Source organism: Sorex araneus, chromosome 2 (genome assembly GCF_027595985.1).
Source record: "Sorex araneus isolate mSorAra2 chromosome 2, mSorAra2.pri, whole genome shotgun sequence".
NCBI lineage: Eukaryota > Metazoa > Chordata > Mammalia > Eulipotyphla > Soricidae > Sorex > Sorex araneus.
This window is the reverse complement of record NC_073303.1, coordinates 107,573,651-107,591,985: the sequence shown is the minus strand read 5'-3', so window position 1 is coordinate 107,591,985 and position 18,335 is coordinate 107,573,651. Positions and strand designations below refer to the sequence as shown.

At 38.9% G+C, this 18,335-nt stretch overlaps 1 protein-coding gene across 5 annotated transcripts in view; it reads left to right on the top strand.

Annotated features, from left to right (window-relative positions):
* The window catches only part of COL14A1 (collagen type XIV alpha 1 chain), a 208,933-nt gene that overhangs the window by 138,756 nt on the left and 51,842 nt on the right, over positions 1-18,335 (top strand). For all 5 annotated transcript variants that reach the window (XM_055127235.1, XM_055127233.1, XM_055127232.1 and 2 more), the window contains 4 exons: positions 7,929-7,982; positions 11,325-11,420; positions 12,600-12,653; positions 12,980-13,033. In XM_055127235.1, the coding sequence (XP_054983210.1) occupies positions 7,929-7,982; positions 11,325-11,420; positions 12,600-12,653; positions 12,980-13,033 (258 nt within the window). The remainder of the gene's footprint in view (positions 1-7,928; positions 7,983-11,324; positions 11,421-12,599; positions 12,654-12,979; positions 13,034-18,335) is intronic.

The window sequence follows — 18,335 nt, the reverse complement described above, 5'->3', positions numbered from 1 at the left end:
GCGATGCACAGGGGTTACTCCTGGCTCTGCACTCAGGAATTACTCCTGGCGGTGCTCAGGGGACCATATGAGATGCTGGGGATTGAACCCGGGTCAGCCGTGTGCAAGGCAAATGCCCTACCTGCTGTGCTATCGCCTCAGCCCCAGGACAATTTTTCTAAAGTGTATCACTGTATCACTGTCACTGTCATCCTGTTGCTCATTGATTTGCTTGAGCGGGCACCAGTAACGTTTCCATTGTGAGGCTTGTTGTTACTGTTTTTAGCATATCGAATACACCACGGGTAGCTTGCCAGGCTCTGCCGTGTGGATGCGATACTCCCACGGTAGCTTGCTGGGCTCTCCGAAAGGGGCATAGGACTCAAACCCGGGTCTGCCACGTGCAAGGCAAATGCCCTACTGCGGTGCTATTGCTCCAGCCCTTTTAAAGTGTCACTGTCACTGGCATCCTGTTGCTCATCGATTTGTTCGAGCGGGCACCAGTAACGTCTCTCACTGAGAGACTTACTCTTACTGTTTTGGGCATATCCAATACGCACGGGTAGTTTGCCAGGCTCTGCCGCGCGGGCTCGATACTCTCGGTAGCTTGCTGGGCTCTCTGAGAGGGGCGGAGGAATCGAACTCGGGTCAGCTGCATGAAAAACGAATGCCCAACCGCTGTGCTATCACTCCAGCCCCTTTAAAGTGTAACAATGTAAATATATACATTTTCTGGTCTTTTAATCTACTGTGGTATATCTTTTATATTGTATGTGGGCTTATTTGATGTAATGCTTACGTGCTTATATATATGGTAGCCTGCTAAATGGATACTCTCAGTATTTCTTGAAGACAGGGATGCTTGAGCTGGTCTGTGATGAGGAAATGGTAAATGTATCGAGGTTGACAGACTGGAATTAGGAAGAAGATGCACATACATATAAGGAAACAGCCCTTGGAAGGAGGAGCTCACTGATCCCCACCAGATTGTACTCATGTTGGCTTGAAAGTGGAGCCTACTGGGTCAGCATGAGGCCACGCCCTCCACCGGCCAGCTGCATGGAAATTCCCTCCAGCTTGGCTCCCCCTGTCCAGTTTCCCTTCATGTATGCACCACGTTTCCTAAACTGAACATAAGGAAAGAGATCCTGCCGGGTGTATCTGGAATCCAGTGCAGCTTGTTCTCTTTTTCTTGGGCTCATAAGCGTGTCTTCAAACTCTGGATATAGAACCCAAATACTTAAAAAAACCAAAAACCAAAACAAAACCCAAAACCAAACAAAAACTACCGCAAAGAAACAAATGTGAATGATGAAAGAAGTATTCAGTTTTTAGCTGCAGAGATAGTAATGGGGTAAGGTACTTGCCTTGCACACAGCTGACTCTGGTCAATCATCAGCACCTTATTTTGTCCACTGAGCACAAAGCCACGAGTAACCCCTGAGCACAGAGCGAGTAGTATGACCTGAGAACAGGTGGGTGTGACCCAAAAACAAATCGAAAGGGAGTATTTAATTGAAATCATAAAACTAGGTAAGGTACTAAATCACAACCTTTGTTATCTTATATATAAAATAGCTCTGGCCTCTTTATCTGGCATCCTAAGAAATTCACATATAAATATCACATATTATACATTTTTTTAAATAAATATAAGGTGTGGCCTTAAACCTAGCTATAAAAAACAAAGATGTGTGTTCAACTGTGTTCAACATGCTATTTTTTACCCAAAGGAATGTCTTTGCACCCTACGAATGTTTATTATTTCGATCACTCTTTATACCTACCATAAACTGTTCTTATAAGCCATAGTTTATTGACCCATTACTGTGGACTTTTTCCCCAATGCAATTTTTACCACTGTGGAAATTCTGTGTATTTATCTTTGCAAACATGACTTAGTGGGGCAGGAGAGATAAAGGCAGATAAAGGCCCTGGCTCAGCGTGCAGCCCACCTGGGTTCAATCTCAATCATCTTCCAAAACAAACACAAACAAACCAAAAAAAACCAAAAAAACAAAAAACTATTTAAAATCAGATTTGAGGGGAATAAGGAGCGTGTCTGTTCAACTTCATGAAGGCATCTAATCTTCTCTTCAAGGTAATTGTTCCAACAGTCTCTTTCACAAACTCTGACCCAGGGTCTCTTTCTCTGCACCCCATCTGATGCTGCTGGCCAGGAACATGCTCTTTGACCTGATAACTACAAAACCTGAACCATTGCTATTTTGGATATAATTTTCTTCCCCTGCTACTGAAATTGAGCAAGTTTCATATGTCTTTGAACGGTAGTGGTCTCCTCTGATATATTCATTTATGAACTTCTGGATTCATAACTACTTGTTTTTAATCATCTCTTGGATATTTCTTTCATGAGACACTATTGATAGTAAATTTTTCTGTTTTTGTTTTTATGTCCCATTACTATAGAGATAGTTTTGATGGACGTTTTAAAGATTGTTCCCCATGTTCATTGCCATTGCTTCACTTTTGTAATAGAGTTCCTAGTGTTTCAGCCAGGTACATGGTCATTTAGCAAAGAATCTGCTTTCTTAGCATCAATGCAAGTGGACTTGACATATGACTAAGTTCTGACCAGTGAAAGAAGTAGCATATGCAGCCTTTGGGTGCTTAAATAAAATCTGAATGGCCTTCTTGACCATTTTCTACAACTCTACGGGCTAGACTGTGGTTCTGCAGCAAGCTCATTTAATAAGTAATATCTTAGATTACAGCAATAATATGGCAGTTCCCGTGGTGTCAACGCTGCCTTCATCTGAGAGTTGCTCTACTATGAACCTGTTTAGAGTTTAATATTGATCTCAGCTAAAATGACCAGACAAACTTCCAATGTAATTAACTGAGGATTCAATTCTAGATTAACCGTTATTTTCTCTAACATTTTGTAGATGCTATTATAGTGTTTTATAGCCTCCTTTGTTGCCTTTGAAAAGTCGGCTGTCAGTCTAATTGATTGTCATTCCTGGACTGTGAGGAATCCTTTATCCCTGGTTGCTTTCAAAAGTCCTTTGTCTTTAGTGAGTCCAAGTTTCAGTACAATATTCTTTTGTGTTGATTTTTGTTGCTGTTCTGCTTTTTTTCAATCTTGGGTTTTCATGAGTTTCTCATTAAATATGAAGTATGCTGAATCATTTTCTCCTTGAATATTGCCTCTCTCCTATCATCTCTTTTGTGTTTTACTGAATCCCCAACAGGGTGGGCATTATAGCTCTAAGTTTTATTCCATTATCCCCTAAGTTTAATTTCGTGTAACTTCTTCAAACTTACCCTTCAAGCACATTCTGTATGTAACTTTGTTGAATATGTTATTTGCCTATCCATTTTGTTTCTGGTTATGATGTTATATTTAGCCTATAGGTTTTGTTTTCTTTTTCAAACCTATTGGTAATTTGTGTTGTCTGTTCTTTTGTAACACTTTCCTTTTATTAATCTTTGTGAAATGAGCTTGTGTTCTTAATTGATCCTTTCAATAACTACAGCAGAGTTCGTTCTCATTCTGCCATTTCTCTTTCTGCTGAATTTGCTTATGTCATCTTGTTTCCGTCTTTATTTTGTGGTATTCTTTTGGTGTCTATTTGAATTTATATTGCTTGAATTGTTATCGATGGAAGTTTTCAAGACACAGTTATTAGAATACACATATCTGCTTCTGCTAAGCTCCTGTGTGTGCAACCAAACAAAAAGGACCTTCGAATTTTAACTTCATAGTAGTCTTACTAGATCCTCATACACGATGTGACTCCTGGTCGGTGGGTAGCGTGAGAATCAACTTCTCAGTGATATTTCTTAGTGGAGACATTTCCTATGCTTCCCACTGCTAAATGGGAGCAACTTCTTGGCCATTCATCTCCTAGTAGACATTCTTTGCTGGCGTTCTCAGAGCGCAACCTTTCAAGTTCCTCAGATTTCAAGAATGTTTTGTATTCTACCCTTCCCCCACCTGTTGATGTTTCATTGCCTTTGTACAGTCTATAAAATAGGAGCTTTGCAGCAAGCTTGCACCCCCATTCCCCTCCTTGCCCAGGGCAGTCTCAGCCCTTATGCCTGCTACATTAGCGTTTCCTTTCTTCTTCATTCCTGGAATGTATGGGTTCAGTTCTTAATTACAATAATGTTTGTTTTTGTATTTTAAACATCATTAATAGGCTTCTTTAGCTTGAGGGTTTTCAACTGCAACTGGAATAAGTTATAAGATATTTACATAGGAGCTAAGAGTCAAACTTCACAGTGAGACCAAAGCAGCAAAGAAGTGAAAGACCAAAGTTGAGTCTAACTTAGAGGGAAAGAAGATATTGCCTAGGAGAAAAACTTTTGAAATGATCAAATCTTTCAAGTCTGATAACCACCTGAGAAATAGTATGCCAACAATTTGTCACAAACTCTGCTTGATTTATCAGTGTTGTGATTAGTTTCATATTTAAGAATTTATATAGGTGTAGGCACCAAAAAGGGCAGTAGAAAGGCATGGGTAAAAGAATCATTCCCATAGCCTAAACCAACCTTTCTTATTAAAGAAATGGAAGTTATGTCCACAAACATTTTGTTAAATTCTTGTCATGTGCTCAATAGTGAAGGTTAGTTGTAATGTGAAATATTAGTTTAAAATGATGAAATAGTCCCTGACATGTATAAATGGTACCTTTGGCGCAGATATCTGTGAGTCAAGTAGTCATATTGGATGAAAGTTCTATGTGAGAAAAAATTGTATAAAAACAAGATTAAAGAATTGTATCAGACTGAATGTAATAATTAAGAGTCAGTGGACTTTCGCAAAGAAGAGGACATTTGACAAACAACAGTGTAAACTGTAGGGTGGTTCATACAGTCATTGTTCAAGAAAAAATTGAGAGGTCCCAAGGCAAAGAAGCTGCCAACAATTTCCTCAAGGATCCCAGACTGTTTCAGTTTGCTTTCCTCAGACTTGTTGGTTCTTGATCAAATTGGCTCAAACTGGTTAGCAAAACAGTCCTGGTTGCAAGGGTGGGAACTAGGGAAGCAAATTTCAGTCTTCTTAATACCTCAAGGGTGGGAACTAGGGAAGCAAATTTCAGTCTTCTTAATACCTCTTGAGGGGGAGAAATAAAATGTAAAAGGGAGTCAGGAAATGCTCTTTGCAAGAAATAATTTCTACCATACGAGGGGAGGGAAGTAGTTGCAACAGTTAAAGGTTAGGTATCCCCTCAAACGCATAATTTTCACACATTTATGAAATAGAAGATAAGCCTTATAAAAGGCACTTTACTTCAGTTTTCAGGGAAATAAAATATTTAAATGTCACTAAAGTATTATTGGATTGGCAAAAATGTAATATTTGGCAATATTGTGTTGACTAAAGCTTGGAGAAAGAGGGTTCTCTTAAAGTCTTATTAGAGGAGGATATTGGCCTAGCTTTTTGGGATCTCACTGTGGAAATTTTTCTGCCTAGTCATCACACTCTGTTTCTAATTTCTATTATCTTCAGCATTAACATTTGTACTCAAGAGAGGCACAAGGACTCTATTACTTTTTCATTGTTTTGGGAAACCATATCCAACTGTGCTCTGGGGTTACTCCTGGCTTTGTGCTCAGTGAGTTCCTGGGGTTAGCAAGAGAACTATGTGGGGTTCTTGGGACTAAACCAGTGTCAGCCATGTGCAAGCACTCTACCCCCTGTGCTGTCTCTCTGGCCCCAACATTAGGCTTCTGTTTCCTTTGGGGCCACATTCAGGGTTGCTCAGGGATTACTCTTGACTCTGTGCTCAGAGACCACTCCTGACAGTTCCCAGGAGAGCTGATGTGGTGCAGGGGATTGATTTGTGCTGGCTGCATGCAAAACAATCATCTTACCCACTGTACTATTGTTCTGACCCCCCGTATAAGAATTTTAAATGCAGTATCTCTTAAAAAATAGCAAAAAAAAATATGTGGGGAGGAGAACCACTGTATTTACAGAAGAAGAAGCATATATATATATATATACACATATATAAAGTTTTTATATACATAAAGTTTTATATATATAAAGTTTATATATATAAAGTTACATTGTTCCTCAAACTATATATATATATACACATGTGCATAATATGCATGCATATAGTTGCAACAGTTAAAGGTATAGTATTCAAAAATTCATAATGCATGCATAATACATGCATGCATAATAAATTAGCTATATGTTTTAATCACAGAAAAGTATGTAAAACATGTTAAACACCAAAGCTTAGAGTGAACCTATGTCCCCTCAATGAATGTTGCAAATCATTATCACCTCAATTTTAAAAAGTGAGAACTCTAAAAATGTGTAGCCTCACATACAAAACTTATTTCCTTCAAATAACACCACAAACATCCTGGAGGCAATATCTCCTATAGATACACATACACCTACGTAGGGCTGGAGCATTTGCCTTGCACTTGGCTGACCCGGGCTCGATTCCTCCACTCCTCCCGGAGAGCCTGGCAAGCTACCAAAAGTATTCCACCCGCAGGGCAGAGCCTGGCAAGCTCCCCGTGGCATATTCGATATGCCAAAACCAGTAACAAGTCTCACCATGGAGATGTTACTGGTGCCGCTGGAGAAAATCGATGAACAACAGGATGACAGTGCTACAGTGCTACACCTACATAAAATAAAATTTGATAATTTTATTGGAAATACTTAGAAACAAAGCAATCAACTTATATTGGGTAGGGGGATGACTTTCAATGATTTCAACCAGTCAGAAGAAACTTGAAAATGGACCACATCTATTCTTTTCCCAAGTGATTCAGTTGCAGTACAAAATGATTGCCAGTAGGATGAACATAACAGATTCCTTGAAATCATGTAGTGAAAATGTTAGTAATTCCATTTCCAATTATCTCTTCATCCTTTTGCTCAATCAAAAGAGATATTTTCTAGTACAGAAAGTGAGGCACTTCCTCGCATGTGACCAACTCTGGTTCAAATCTTGGGTACCACATACAGTCTCCTGAGCACCACCGGGAATGATCCCTGAACACAGAACCGGGAGTATGCCTGAGCACCTCCAATTGTGGCCCCTATCAAAAAAAAAAAAAGTGAAAAAATAGAGAGAAAAAGGAAAGAAAAAAAGAAAAGTAAAGTAAAAAGAAAAGACAGTCTGGTATCAAGATGACCTACTAATGCTTGTTTATCTTCCTTTTTAATAGGCCAAACTTATGGCTTGCACACTTAAATAAGAACAAATGGTAGTTAAATTTAATAGCAATATTTACAGTACATATTTAAGATTATTTTAAAATAATTTACCAGTGAATAAGTAATGGTTCATGTTTAATAAGTAATGAATTTTTATTGCCTCTAGTGCTATAATATTTGTTTTTAAAATAGATTTATTTAAGCAAAATAGTGAATCAGTATTTACATGAGTATATAAGCAAACATGGATAATGCAGATTTTTACAGAATATATATTCAAATATGTATCTATGTAAGTGAAAGGGCTGTTAAAGAATAGTGCTAATAGAGTAAAAGTCTTGAGGGAAATGTAAGTAACAGACTATCAACGACATATAATTAAAGTCAGAAAAATTAAATTATTTCTGGGTTTTTTTTTGCAATTCCACTGAAGAACTTAATATCAGAATTTTAGTAGAACATTATATAGAGAGAGACTTTTATTAGTTGTATATAGTTTTTATTTGTATCAATTAGCAGCAATGGTCTTAGGCACTGAAATTTAAAACTATTTAAAATTTTAAAGGATTTGGCATAGAAATTTTTCTCAGACTATGAAGTCATCAGCAAAAGAGCTGGTTCTGGGTGGTAAATTTCCAGGTAAGGTCTTAATGAATATGTACCATTACACAATGTGTTGGCCTTTACACAAAATAAGAATTACATAATTTGTGCTATTAAAGGAAGTAGGGGAAATATTCTGCCTGAAGATTTGCCCTTGTGCTAACTACTAACATCTGTTTGCTAGGGTGGCCCAGGAGTTCGAGGACCAAAGGGCCAGCGTGGTGAACAGGGCCCAAAGGTAAAGTAATTTGAGGTGAAGTACTATTTACCCTCTCTGTAATCCAAATCTCCTAAAATATTATAAAAATAAAAGCTGCCCATACAACCTTTTTCCCATCTCAAAATACTTGTGCTCTTTCTTCAAACATTAAATGGTTCGGTGTTTTTAAAAAGCTGTTGGGGTTAGAAACAGATTGTTAATCTTTTAAGTCCTTTAGTCTCCAAAGTAGTATTCTGTCTTATACATTATTCTATTCCTTTAGCTATAACAAAAATGTGTCTTTGGGGGGAAGCAATGGATCACTAGTAGACAGATGTCTTCCCCAGATAATTTCTCAGGTTGTAGATTCCTTCCTTCTCCCTTTCCACTTTGTAAATCAAGTTCACAGCTCTATTTTCTATTCTCCCTGGTCAAGGCCATCAATCCTGCTAGTTAAGCTTATACACTGAATAAAACCAATGACCTAAAGGCAAAGATACACCCATGTACTACACCTTGCACAGAAGTACCCTAAGGCATGGCAGAAGTCTAGCCACTGATTTTCTGATGAATTTCTTATATCTACCCCCAGTCTTCTCGGTAGGGCCAGTGAGGTAGGACAGTGGGCACGATGCTTGCCCTGCATGTGGCTGACCTAGATTTGAACCCCAGAACCACACATTTCTCCAAACCCCAATAAGAATGAGCCCAGAGCTGGAACCAGGAACAATCCCTGAGCACTGCCAGATAAGTTCTAAAAGGCCAACAAAAAGATTATGCTCAGTCATATCAGACTCTCCAAATCGGAAGTCTTGTCCTCTTGTGCTGAAAATGCATCTATCCCTCCTTGGCTGGCATTCAGGAACTTTTCTTACCTGGCTCCTCTCTCACTTATGCCATATTTTTATACATAATCACAAATCTAGCCTGATTTACTGCTTCGTAATGAGAACTTGCTAAATGAGACAAAAATCATTGAAACTTCTTTTTTCCTATAAAAGTAGAAATAAGTGAAACAACCTGGTAGGAGAGAATATGGACTGAGAATGAGTAAGTAAAAGAAGAGAAGAGAATCGAGTGCTAGTTGATTCAAGTCAGATCATAAGATAGCTGACTTTGTTGTTTCATTTTATTTTCTGAGATTGTGGTACATCTTTCAGGCACAGACTTGTGTCTGTGTATGTATCTTGAATTTCTTGCATGCTAAATAATGACCTATGATTTGAAGGTTTTATACAGTGTATAAGCTGGAAGTTCCTGGGTTGCACCCAAGGGTGGTACCATGTGCAAAGTAGATTCTGTCTCTCTCCTCCCAACACCTCTAGTGCATTAACCCATTATTTTTCTAACATTCTCACAGAATGATGTTTCTGACCATGAAGAAATTTTAAAAGGATCATCTGATGATCCCCAAATGTAGCATTTGACCGTCCATTCTCAAGGCCACTATCAATATGGTCATTTCTTATTTTTATATACAAAATAACACCATCACTGCTACCTTCAAAAAGAGTTAGAAGTACAATGTCACATTCTTTCTGATTTCTCCTTGTCATTTTCATTTTGTGCTTTGCAAAATAAAACAAATTCACCTAATTTCTGCCCTTCTACTCCATTCTCAACCACTCAATAAATATAAGCAATATATCACTAATGCCTCATCAATAAAAGTTATATTTATAAATCATCTACTCTTCTTTTCCATCACACTTTTAATATTTCAGCTACCTCACCTCTGTCTTCCTATTACAGCATTTTTCTTTAAGAATGATTTTCTCCCATTTTTTTGCATTCTTACTCCTTAAATCTATGTGTCTTTTTTGACACAGAGTTGTTTGTGACACTTTTATCATTAATAGTATAAAACTTGGAAGTGATCAAAGTGTCCATTACTTAATAAATGAGCAAAAAAAAAATTCTGTATATCCCTACATGGAAAAACAACTCAGCAATAAAAAGAAACATATTCCTGGAATGTGCCTCAAAACAGAGGTGCGTGGACAAGCACAAACAGAACAGAATCCAAAAGTGTGTATAGTGATTGCTTCCATTCACAGATAATCAAAATCATTTTTAACTCACATATAACTTCAGTTAATTTGAGTCCTGTAGAAATTCTTTTCATTAAAATCATTTCCTCATTACCAAACCCATGAGCCATGGTATATTTCTTACTTTACTTGAGATCTCCATAGCATTTGACATGGTTGATCACCTGTTTTAATTTTCTCCTCCTTCAGCCTTTCCTGTACCACTACATCCTTTGTCTTCATTTTTTTTCTTAGTCTTTTTCATCTCAGTTTCTCCTGACTTCTATTATCCCTTCTTCTTTTCTTTTTGGATGTCCCTGATTTATTTCTCCTTGATACTATTTCCAGGCTCCCTAATAAATTACCCCAAAATCCATCCCAGTTCAGCTCTTACGTGAGTCCTGTATAACTGGACATTTCTATTTCCATCATATTTCTATTTCTATTTCTCTGTGGTTACCCATATACACCTTTAGCAGGCCTCTGGTTTCATTTATTATTTATCCCCATGTTATGCTAGGTTTTCCCTTCTGTAGTGCCTTGTCCCCATTACATTTTTTATCCATCTGGAATTTAATTTAAGATGATACCTAGGTGTTGGAGTTTGAATTTATCCAATAATAGCTTTAGTTGGAGTCTGAGAAGGAAAAGAAGAAGAAAAAGAAATTGAAGTAAGTCAATGTTCTGAATTGTATATTACAGTTTCATATCATGCAATTTGTTGTACATTACACAACTCAGAAATACACAAGTGAACTTTGTGTTATAGAGGTTGTATAATGTTACCTACACAACAACATAGCTGTTGTTAATAAAGTTAATAGTATCCGTTGCCAAATGAACAGGAATTCTTGATTCTTAGAAGAAAGGAAATCATCATCTTTGGGCAAGTCCCTCAGTGGGCATTGATGAGGCAGATCATGAGGTCAAGGTGAAGAAGAAGAGAAAGGTTAGATACAGAGTACCCATAAATGTAGAGGAGAGTGGGATTGAAGAACACAGAAAGGGAGAGAACCAGTGTAAACCTTCACGGACCAAGAGAGTCATCTTGAAGCACTTATATCTTTCAATTTGTTGTGAAGTGTGGGGGAGTCCATGATTACTGTACCATTCTTATTTATGAAAGCAAACCAAAAACTGTAGCAACCGTTGTGTGTATGTTCTTAGCTTACTGGTGACATTTTGCCTGGGATGGGAATCACATTATTATCTTAATATGTGAGGAGGGTTTCATGTCTTTGGAAATACTATTTAAAGGAGGAGATTATATTGCCTGCTACAGAAATATCTTTCAGGTCATAGAGGGTCTAATTCAGTTCTGAAATAATTTTCCTTTTTTTTTCCCCCACAGGGACCAGAAGGCCCTCGTGGAACTATAGGCCCCCAAGGACCTCAGGGTCCCCCTGGACCCCAAGGACCAAGTGGTTTGTCTATACAAGGAATGCCTGTGAGTTGTGTGAATATTCAGATGGGTTTTACTGTTATCTCTTATCTTGATTACTTATGAGTGATCAAGACAATGAACTTTTGTCTTCCGTATGTTAATAATGAGTCCCAGCCACTTTCCCTTTCAACTGCTAAAATGAGAATTGAAACATGAAAGCAAGGGGTATGTCTGTTCATTAGCCACTGTTTGTGTTCAGTGATAGAGGTCTATTTCAAACACACACCTGAGGAGTAGGTATATTCACAAGCAATTTGTTTGGAGAAGTACGGCAAGGCTCGGCATGTCTGCCATTGTCTCCTTGTTTGGCTAAGTCCTAAATGGAATATGATAGAATCTAGAAATATGATAGAATCTAGAAAGCAACCAATATTGCACAAATTTAAGTTATTCATTATTGTGCATGTAGATTCTAGAGTCATTTCTTTTGATTTGTCTCAACTTGCATTGAAGTCCAGCACACTGAGCACATGTTTCAGATTCTAGACTACACAGTTTCTATTGCTACATCACTCTGTTGGAAGCTCTTTGTGTCATTAAAAGCCAGTTAAATTCCCCTCATGGAGTTTCATTCATCTCACTATAAGAATCTAGATTTAAATAATGAAACCAGTTACTGCACACAGTAGTATTTAAAGCAAACAGACTTATTTGAGTTACATTTTTAGAAATCTTTTGAACAATATGACTGCATCTCCCCAGCTAAGGAATTTACAATTCCAGGATTAGCTTTACATTTGTGAAAGCATTAGCATGTCAGGATGAACAATTGCTGCTACTCTTCCCAAGACTTGGCCTAGGACATGCTGCCTGCCAAGTGTCCTGTTTGCTTTTCCATTCTTGGAAATTTCTAGCCAAGACAAAAAAAAATCTATATAGATAGAGCTTGAACATCTGAACTATGATTAATATTGGAATGCTCAAACTCTCCCCTACATTCTTACAGTATGGAATTTCCCACACTTGACTGAGATTTCTGTTTAAACTCTTCTAACAGAAATGCCCAGCCCATAGGAATGCTTACATAAGTGGTGGAGCATATGTGAGATGTGAAATATGTTATATTTGGTTGGTAGCATGAAAGAATTGAATGTTTAAAAACGTTAGAACAGTCAGTGGAGAATAACGAGAAGACTAAGACTTTATCTATGTGAACTTAACCGTGTACTTTTAAATATTCAGGGAATGCCAGGCAAGAAGGGAGATAAAGGAGAGACTGGCCTTCCTGGCCCACAGGTATTATTTTTATTTTTCTAGTCCTCTGCTCTTAGCTTTGCCAAGGCAAAAGAAACCTACATTTGCTGGCATTCGCTGTGTTTCTGGCAATGCATGGTCCCTCAATTGCAGACCACTGTCTGAATTCCTTTACCTTCAGTGCTCTCAGTGTGAATGAGTCCTGCTCAGGGAGAGTTCTTGGCCATGAATAAGTTCTGGGCTCTGAGTTCTCCCTCAATGTCACCTCCCCTGGATGCTGAGTTTTGTTTGAAGGCTTTCAGAAATTTCAGTGGCACAAGAATACTTGATTTCCTTGAATTTGACTTTTCTATCCTTGCTCTCCCTAGGGGGTTCCAGGAGGTGTTGGCTCCCCGGGACGCGACGGCTCACCGGGTCAAAGGGTAAGGATTCAGCCAAGGCTGTTGTTAGTAGAGCACGTTCCTCCCAAAGGAACTGTGCTGCCAGCTGGTTTATTGGAAGGCTCAAACTATCCCCTGCGTTTTTACAGTATGGAATCTCCCACACTTGACCGAGATTTCTGTTTAAACTCTGTCTAAATTCTGTCTAAAAGGAGGATAAGCTAGGCTTTGGCGTACTGTGTGCATGTAGGTTTTGTGTGTGTGTGTGTGTGTGTGTGTGTGTGTGTTTCTCCCATAAACATCCTGTCTCCCATCTATTTCCTTCCATGGACATATTCTATGTCAATGTCAATGTCAATGGGCTTCATCAAAAACTGGAGAAAACTACCATCAAACCTTCCCAAATTAGCAGCCTTCCCTTCTGAACATTTCCCCTGCCTAAATACAATTTGCACTGAATTGTATACACAGATTTAGTAGAATTTCCAGGTGTGTAAAATGTTTAAGGCACAAGTTCAAAAGAAATTAGCAATAAATGAATTAAAATATAAGAGGACTATAACATTCTCCATCAATTTAATATATGCCAACTTTTTATTTTCTGATTTTGTTCAAGTTGGATGGCAAAAAAAATAGAAGGATGGTAGGAGAGCAATTAATTATTATGTTATTTTTGGTTTGGGGGGAGTGGTGATTAGAACTGCCTAATTTCTTAACAGTGCTCAGGGACTACACCTGCCCCTTGCTCAGGAGTCACTGCTAGCAGAGCTCAGGAGACCATGCGTTGCCAGCGATTGAATCAGGGCCAGTCACTTGAGCACCTTAACCCCAGTAATATAAAGTACTATTAAGTACTTAACCCCTATATTATCTCTCTGGTGTCTGTTTAGTTAAGATGGCTTTGCTGAAAGAGGTTTGGGGTTCTTATTCTCTAAGAAATTTTAGTTTATTGGGTGTAATCAAATAAGGAATTTATGAACATGACATAATGCAAGTGTTTATGAAGCCCTCTGGGAGTACAAGAAGAGATAACTAAGCCAGACTTGTGGTCATTTGGAGAGCATCAGAGAGGAGGCACCATTAACACTGAATCTCAATTTGAAAGACACTAGCCAAGTGCACAGGGAAAGGTAGGTCATTGGGAGCTGAGGGAGCTGAGGGTGTGCATGTATAGAAGACTGAGCTGCAGGGAATGTGGATCAGTTCCAATACTGGACAACATAGCATACCTATGGTTTGAGGGTAGGCTGACATGTGAACAACACTGTGTGTGTGTGTGTGTGTGTGGTGTCAATGGTCTTAGGTAAGAGGAGATTGTCTAAACATAAAACTAGAGATGTTAAACCATATTCACTTACAATATTTATTTGAAGACAAAGGATTTCAAGTTTGCAAAGGAAAGCAACAGGAAGTTATTAAAATTTCAGCAAAGGAGAGAGAAAAGGTAGGCTTCCTAAAACTGTCACTGATATTTTTTCTTTTTTTTACTTTTTGGGTCACACCCAGTGATGCTCAGGGGTGACTCCTGGCTCTGCGCTCAGGAGTTACTCCTGGCGGTGCTTGGGGAACCATATGGGATGCCAGACATTGAACCTGGGTCAGCCTCGTGCAAGGCAAATGCCTTACCCGCTGTGCTGTTGCTCCAACCCAAACTGTCACTGATTTTAAGTTGTGGGCAGCTGCACAGTTTTTCTCAAGACTGAGTGGTGTGGAGTGGCTGCCTCGTAGAACCAACTCGTTGATAGATAATGTCTTTGACATTGACTAGCGTATGGCTGCAACTTGCCTTTAGGAGAGCTGGAAGGTTCACTCTAACTGAAGGTAGGCCTTTAGCTCAGGGAAGCCGTACTGCTCGAGAGTAAGAAAATTATTTTTTTATAGGCGTATGGATGTGGGCCCTTCAATTCCTTCCATGTTCTTTTTATTTTCCACACCAAACATATTTGTTTAAAATCTGAGTTTGGTCTCTGTCCATTAAATGGAATTACTTAGTGTGTAAAACACATCCAGCTGAATCTATGTAAAAGAGGCATTCTCTAGAAGTCAGATTTATGTAGATTTCTTGTCCATGTGGAAGGAGTGTCTAGAAGTATTTATATGTCTTGGCAAAGGACTTCGGCTAAGATCCTGTGTGGTTACATTCTTAGATTCCTTCATGAGTCTGAAAATGGCAATTCTAAAGATTTGGCTCAGTGAATTTATTTGATTTATCGATCCATGGAGTCTTGTCTTGGCCAAAACCTCCCAAATTAAACACATCAGATTAACATTTCCATCATTTGGTTTTGGAGTTATTTCTTTTAAAACCAATATACCAACACAGACTTTTTATAAATATTTTTCTATTACTCCAAACATGTTTTCTTTTATCCAGTGAAAAGTCTTAGAGCTGTAATAAAGTGATAAGGTATCTGTAAGTGGATTTATTTTCCTCATTCCCTTAAATTTGGTGGTCAAACTTTCAGAATATACCCCATACCTACATTAATAAAACTGTAGATGAGACCAAAATTACTTGTTAAAACTGATTTTTCAAAAGAAACATACTCTTTCTAGATTCACATTCTAAAAATACCATGCATATCTGGAGCAGTTATTGTAGAGTATATATATATGAGACCAATGACAATCTATCATGCAACTCTAGGGTGATATTCTCACAATATAATATAATTTCTAGTGGTGCTCTCTGGAATTGTATGGAAAGGCACGTGAGTTACCCATTTGAAGAAACAACCATGATTTCCTCTCAATACCTTGGCATTTTATTTACTAAAATAAAACAATTGAGCACAGATCTAGATAACTGAATACATACCAGGTGTCATGTACTGTGCTCAGCCCAGGGAGTGGGGTGCAGTTCCTGCCTCTTGAAGGAAAGGTTCTAGAAAGTGAAAAAACATTCAAGAGTAAAAGACGCAATTCATGGACCATCCATCGGAGGTGAGGAAAAGCTGGTTGGTGTTGAGGGCACGACTCTCTCCTGGGTCCAGAAAAACAAATGGGTTTTCCCTCCTTGGAAATGTGGGTAAAGACAGATATTTAGGGGACGATCAGCTGTTTAATCAACTATCTGTGAACTTAAAAACACAAAGTCTAACGCATTAACAGCAGCATTAAAACAGGAGACTGGGATCTGCTCTCTGTAGTACGGTGTCAGGACACAGGTCTCCAAAGTGGAGCACCTTCATGGGAGTGGCGCCTCTCAGATACGTGGAAGGAAAGAGCCATTTTTTCCCCCTCTGTCCTAGGACCTCCTAGAAGGAGCAGCTACCACTAGAAAAGAAAAACATACACAAAGGCTGGATAATTTGTACAAAGATGATGGCACTTGCCTTGCATGCATCATTCCCAGTTTCATTCTCACACTGTAAATGGTCCCTTTGCTTTCCATTCCCATGAGGAGTGATCCCTGAGCACAGAGTCAGGAGTAAGCTAGGAGCACCACCAGGCATGACCCCAAAATAAAAATAAAACAAAACATTAGTAAAACAATCAGGCGAGAGGACGAAGAGAGCAAAAGTGCACTGGTGATGGAGTGGCTGACGTGGCTGAAGAGCCAGTTCCAGAAGACTGTCCAATTAGACTCACCTGTCTAGGGACTCAAAGGGCAGCTATGCTTTCTTTGCTTTACTCTATGCACCTGAGTCATTTTCTATGATTGTGCCTCTATACCCTCAGATCCCAAGTAAAACCGGCCAGGCACAGAGGGAGGAAGCTTGAGTCAATCTCTACTATATGTGCTTCTTATTTCTTTGAGAACCTAGGGTTTGGTTGGACTGGAGTGATAGCACAGCGGGTAGGGTGTTTGCCTTGCATGCAGCTGACCTGAGTTCGATTCCTCCATCCCTCTCGGAGAGCCCGGCAAGTTACCAAGAGTATCTCACCCCCACAGCAGAGCCTGGCAAGCTACCCGTGGCATATTCAATATGCCAAAAACAGTAACAGCAAGTCTCACAATGGAAACGTTACTGGTGCCCGCTCAAGCAAATTGATGAACAGGATGACAGTGTTACAGTGCAGTGCTACTTGATTAGGTTATGGTATGAGACTATAAGCAAGGCAGTCTGTAGGCTGATGGACTATATTGTTCACTTTTGTTTTCTGTTCTTCTTTGTTGACCGTTAAAAATGTGACCCAAACTCCCCTTATTAACCAGCTTAGGGAAAATTTAACATCTCCTTTCTGAGCTGGTGCCATCATAGTCCCTGAATTTAGCTGGGAGGAGAGAGAACTTAGCAAAGTTTATTTGAAGACTAAGATTCAGTATCTCTTTAAACAAGGAACACGTTTCTTAATGTATCTTGCTTGTTCTGGCTCTTCCCTAGGGGGTCAATGATGCTTAAAGACAAGCAGCTCAGACTTCAGCCTTGGATGCGGGGACCAGGAGGCAGGGGGAACAGCCAGTAAAAGTTGGACAAGAAGAACATTGAACAAGTTTCCGTTTTTAGTTGAGAAGGTCTCAAGGCAGGACCACCCCTTATTATTTTTTTCTCTCCTTCCTGCCCCTTTATTGTTGTTGTCATTCTATGATGACCAAGGGTTGTGGCACTTACACAAATTTGCTTGTAGTGAGTCAGAGACTGCTCACTCCCTGGGATGCCAGGAATCACAATAGCAGGATCACCAAGTGGCATCCCAGGATCCCCGTGAGTTACATGGGGTGATGCTGGGGATCAAATTCATGGCCTCCTGCTTACCAATCCTGTGTTCCAACTGAGCTTTCTCCAGGCTCAGCACCACACTCAAAAGAGCAACAGTTACTAAGAAAGTGGATCAATGTTCATGCCACCCAAAAAAAAATTAAAATAATATGGTGCAACAGGAAGGAGGTGTTAATGAAGGAAATCAATCTGAAATACATAAATGTTTCAAATAAATGCTTTCATACAAAGTTACACATTGTTGTATGCTAATTATGTCTCAATAAAGCAGGGGGAATCAAATAGTAAGTGTTTTAAATTCACACATTTTTTAAAATAAAGAAAGTTCAAGTTCAGATATTTAACAACTGAATTCATTCTTGCATGCGATTTTTTTTTTTCTGAGTCAATTTAAGCATCAGCATTCTAGTCTTGTCTTTTTTTTTCTTTTTTCTTTTCCTTCTTTTCTTGGTGTGTCCTCAGGCCTATCCTATGATCTTTGAGCTATACTGATGTATCTTAGATTTATCAACATCCACCCTGACTGCCACACAGTTCTTAGAGAAAGTAGAAAGAGCAGGTTGAAGATGTGATAATAAATAAAAGTGAGAGAAAGAACTGAACAAAACACCTTTTCTAGATCTGAGGCTCAATTTTATTCCTAATCACTGTCTTTCTATCAAACACTCCAAATAGGAACG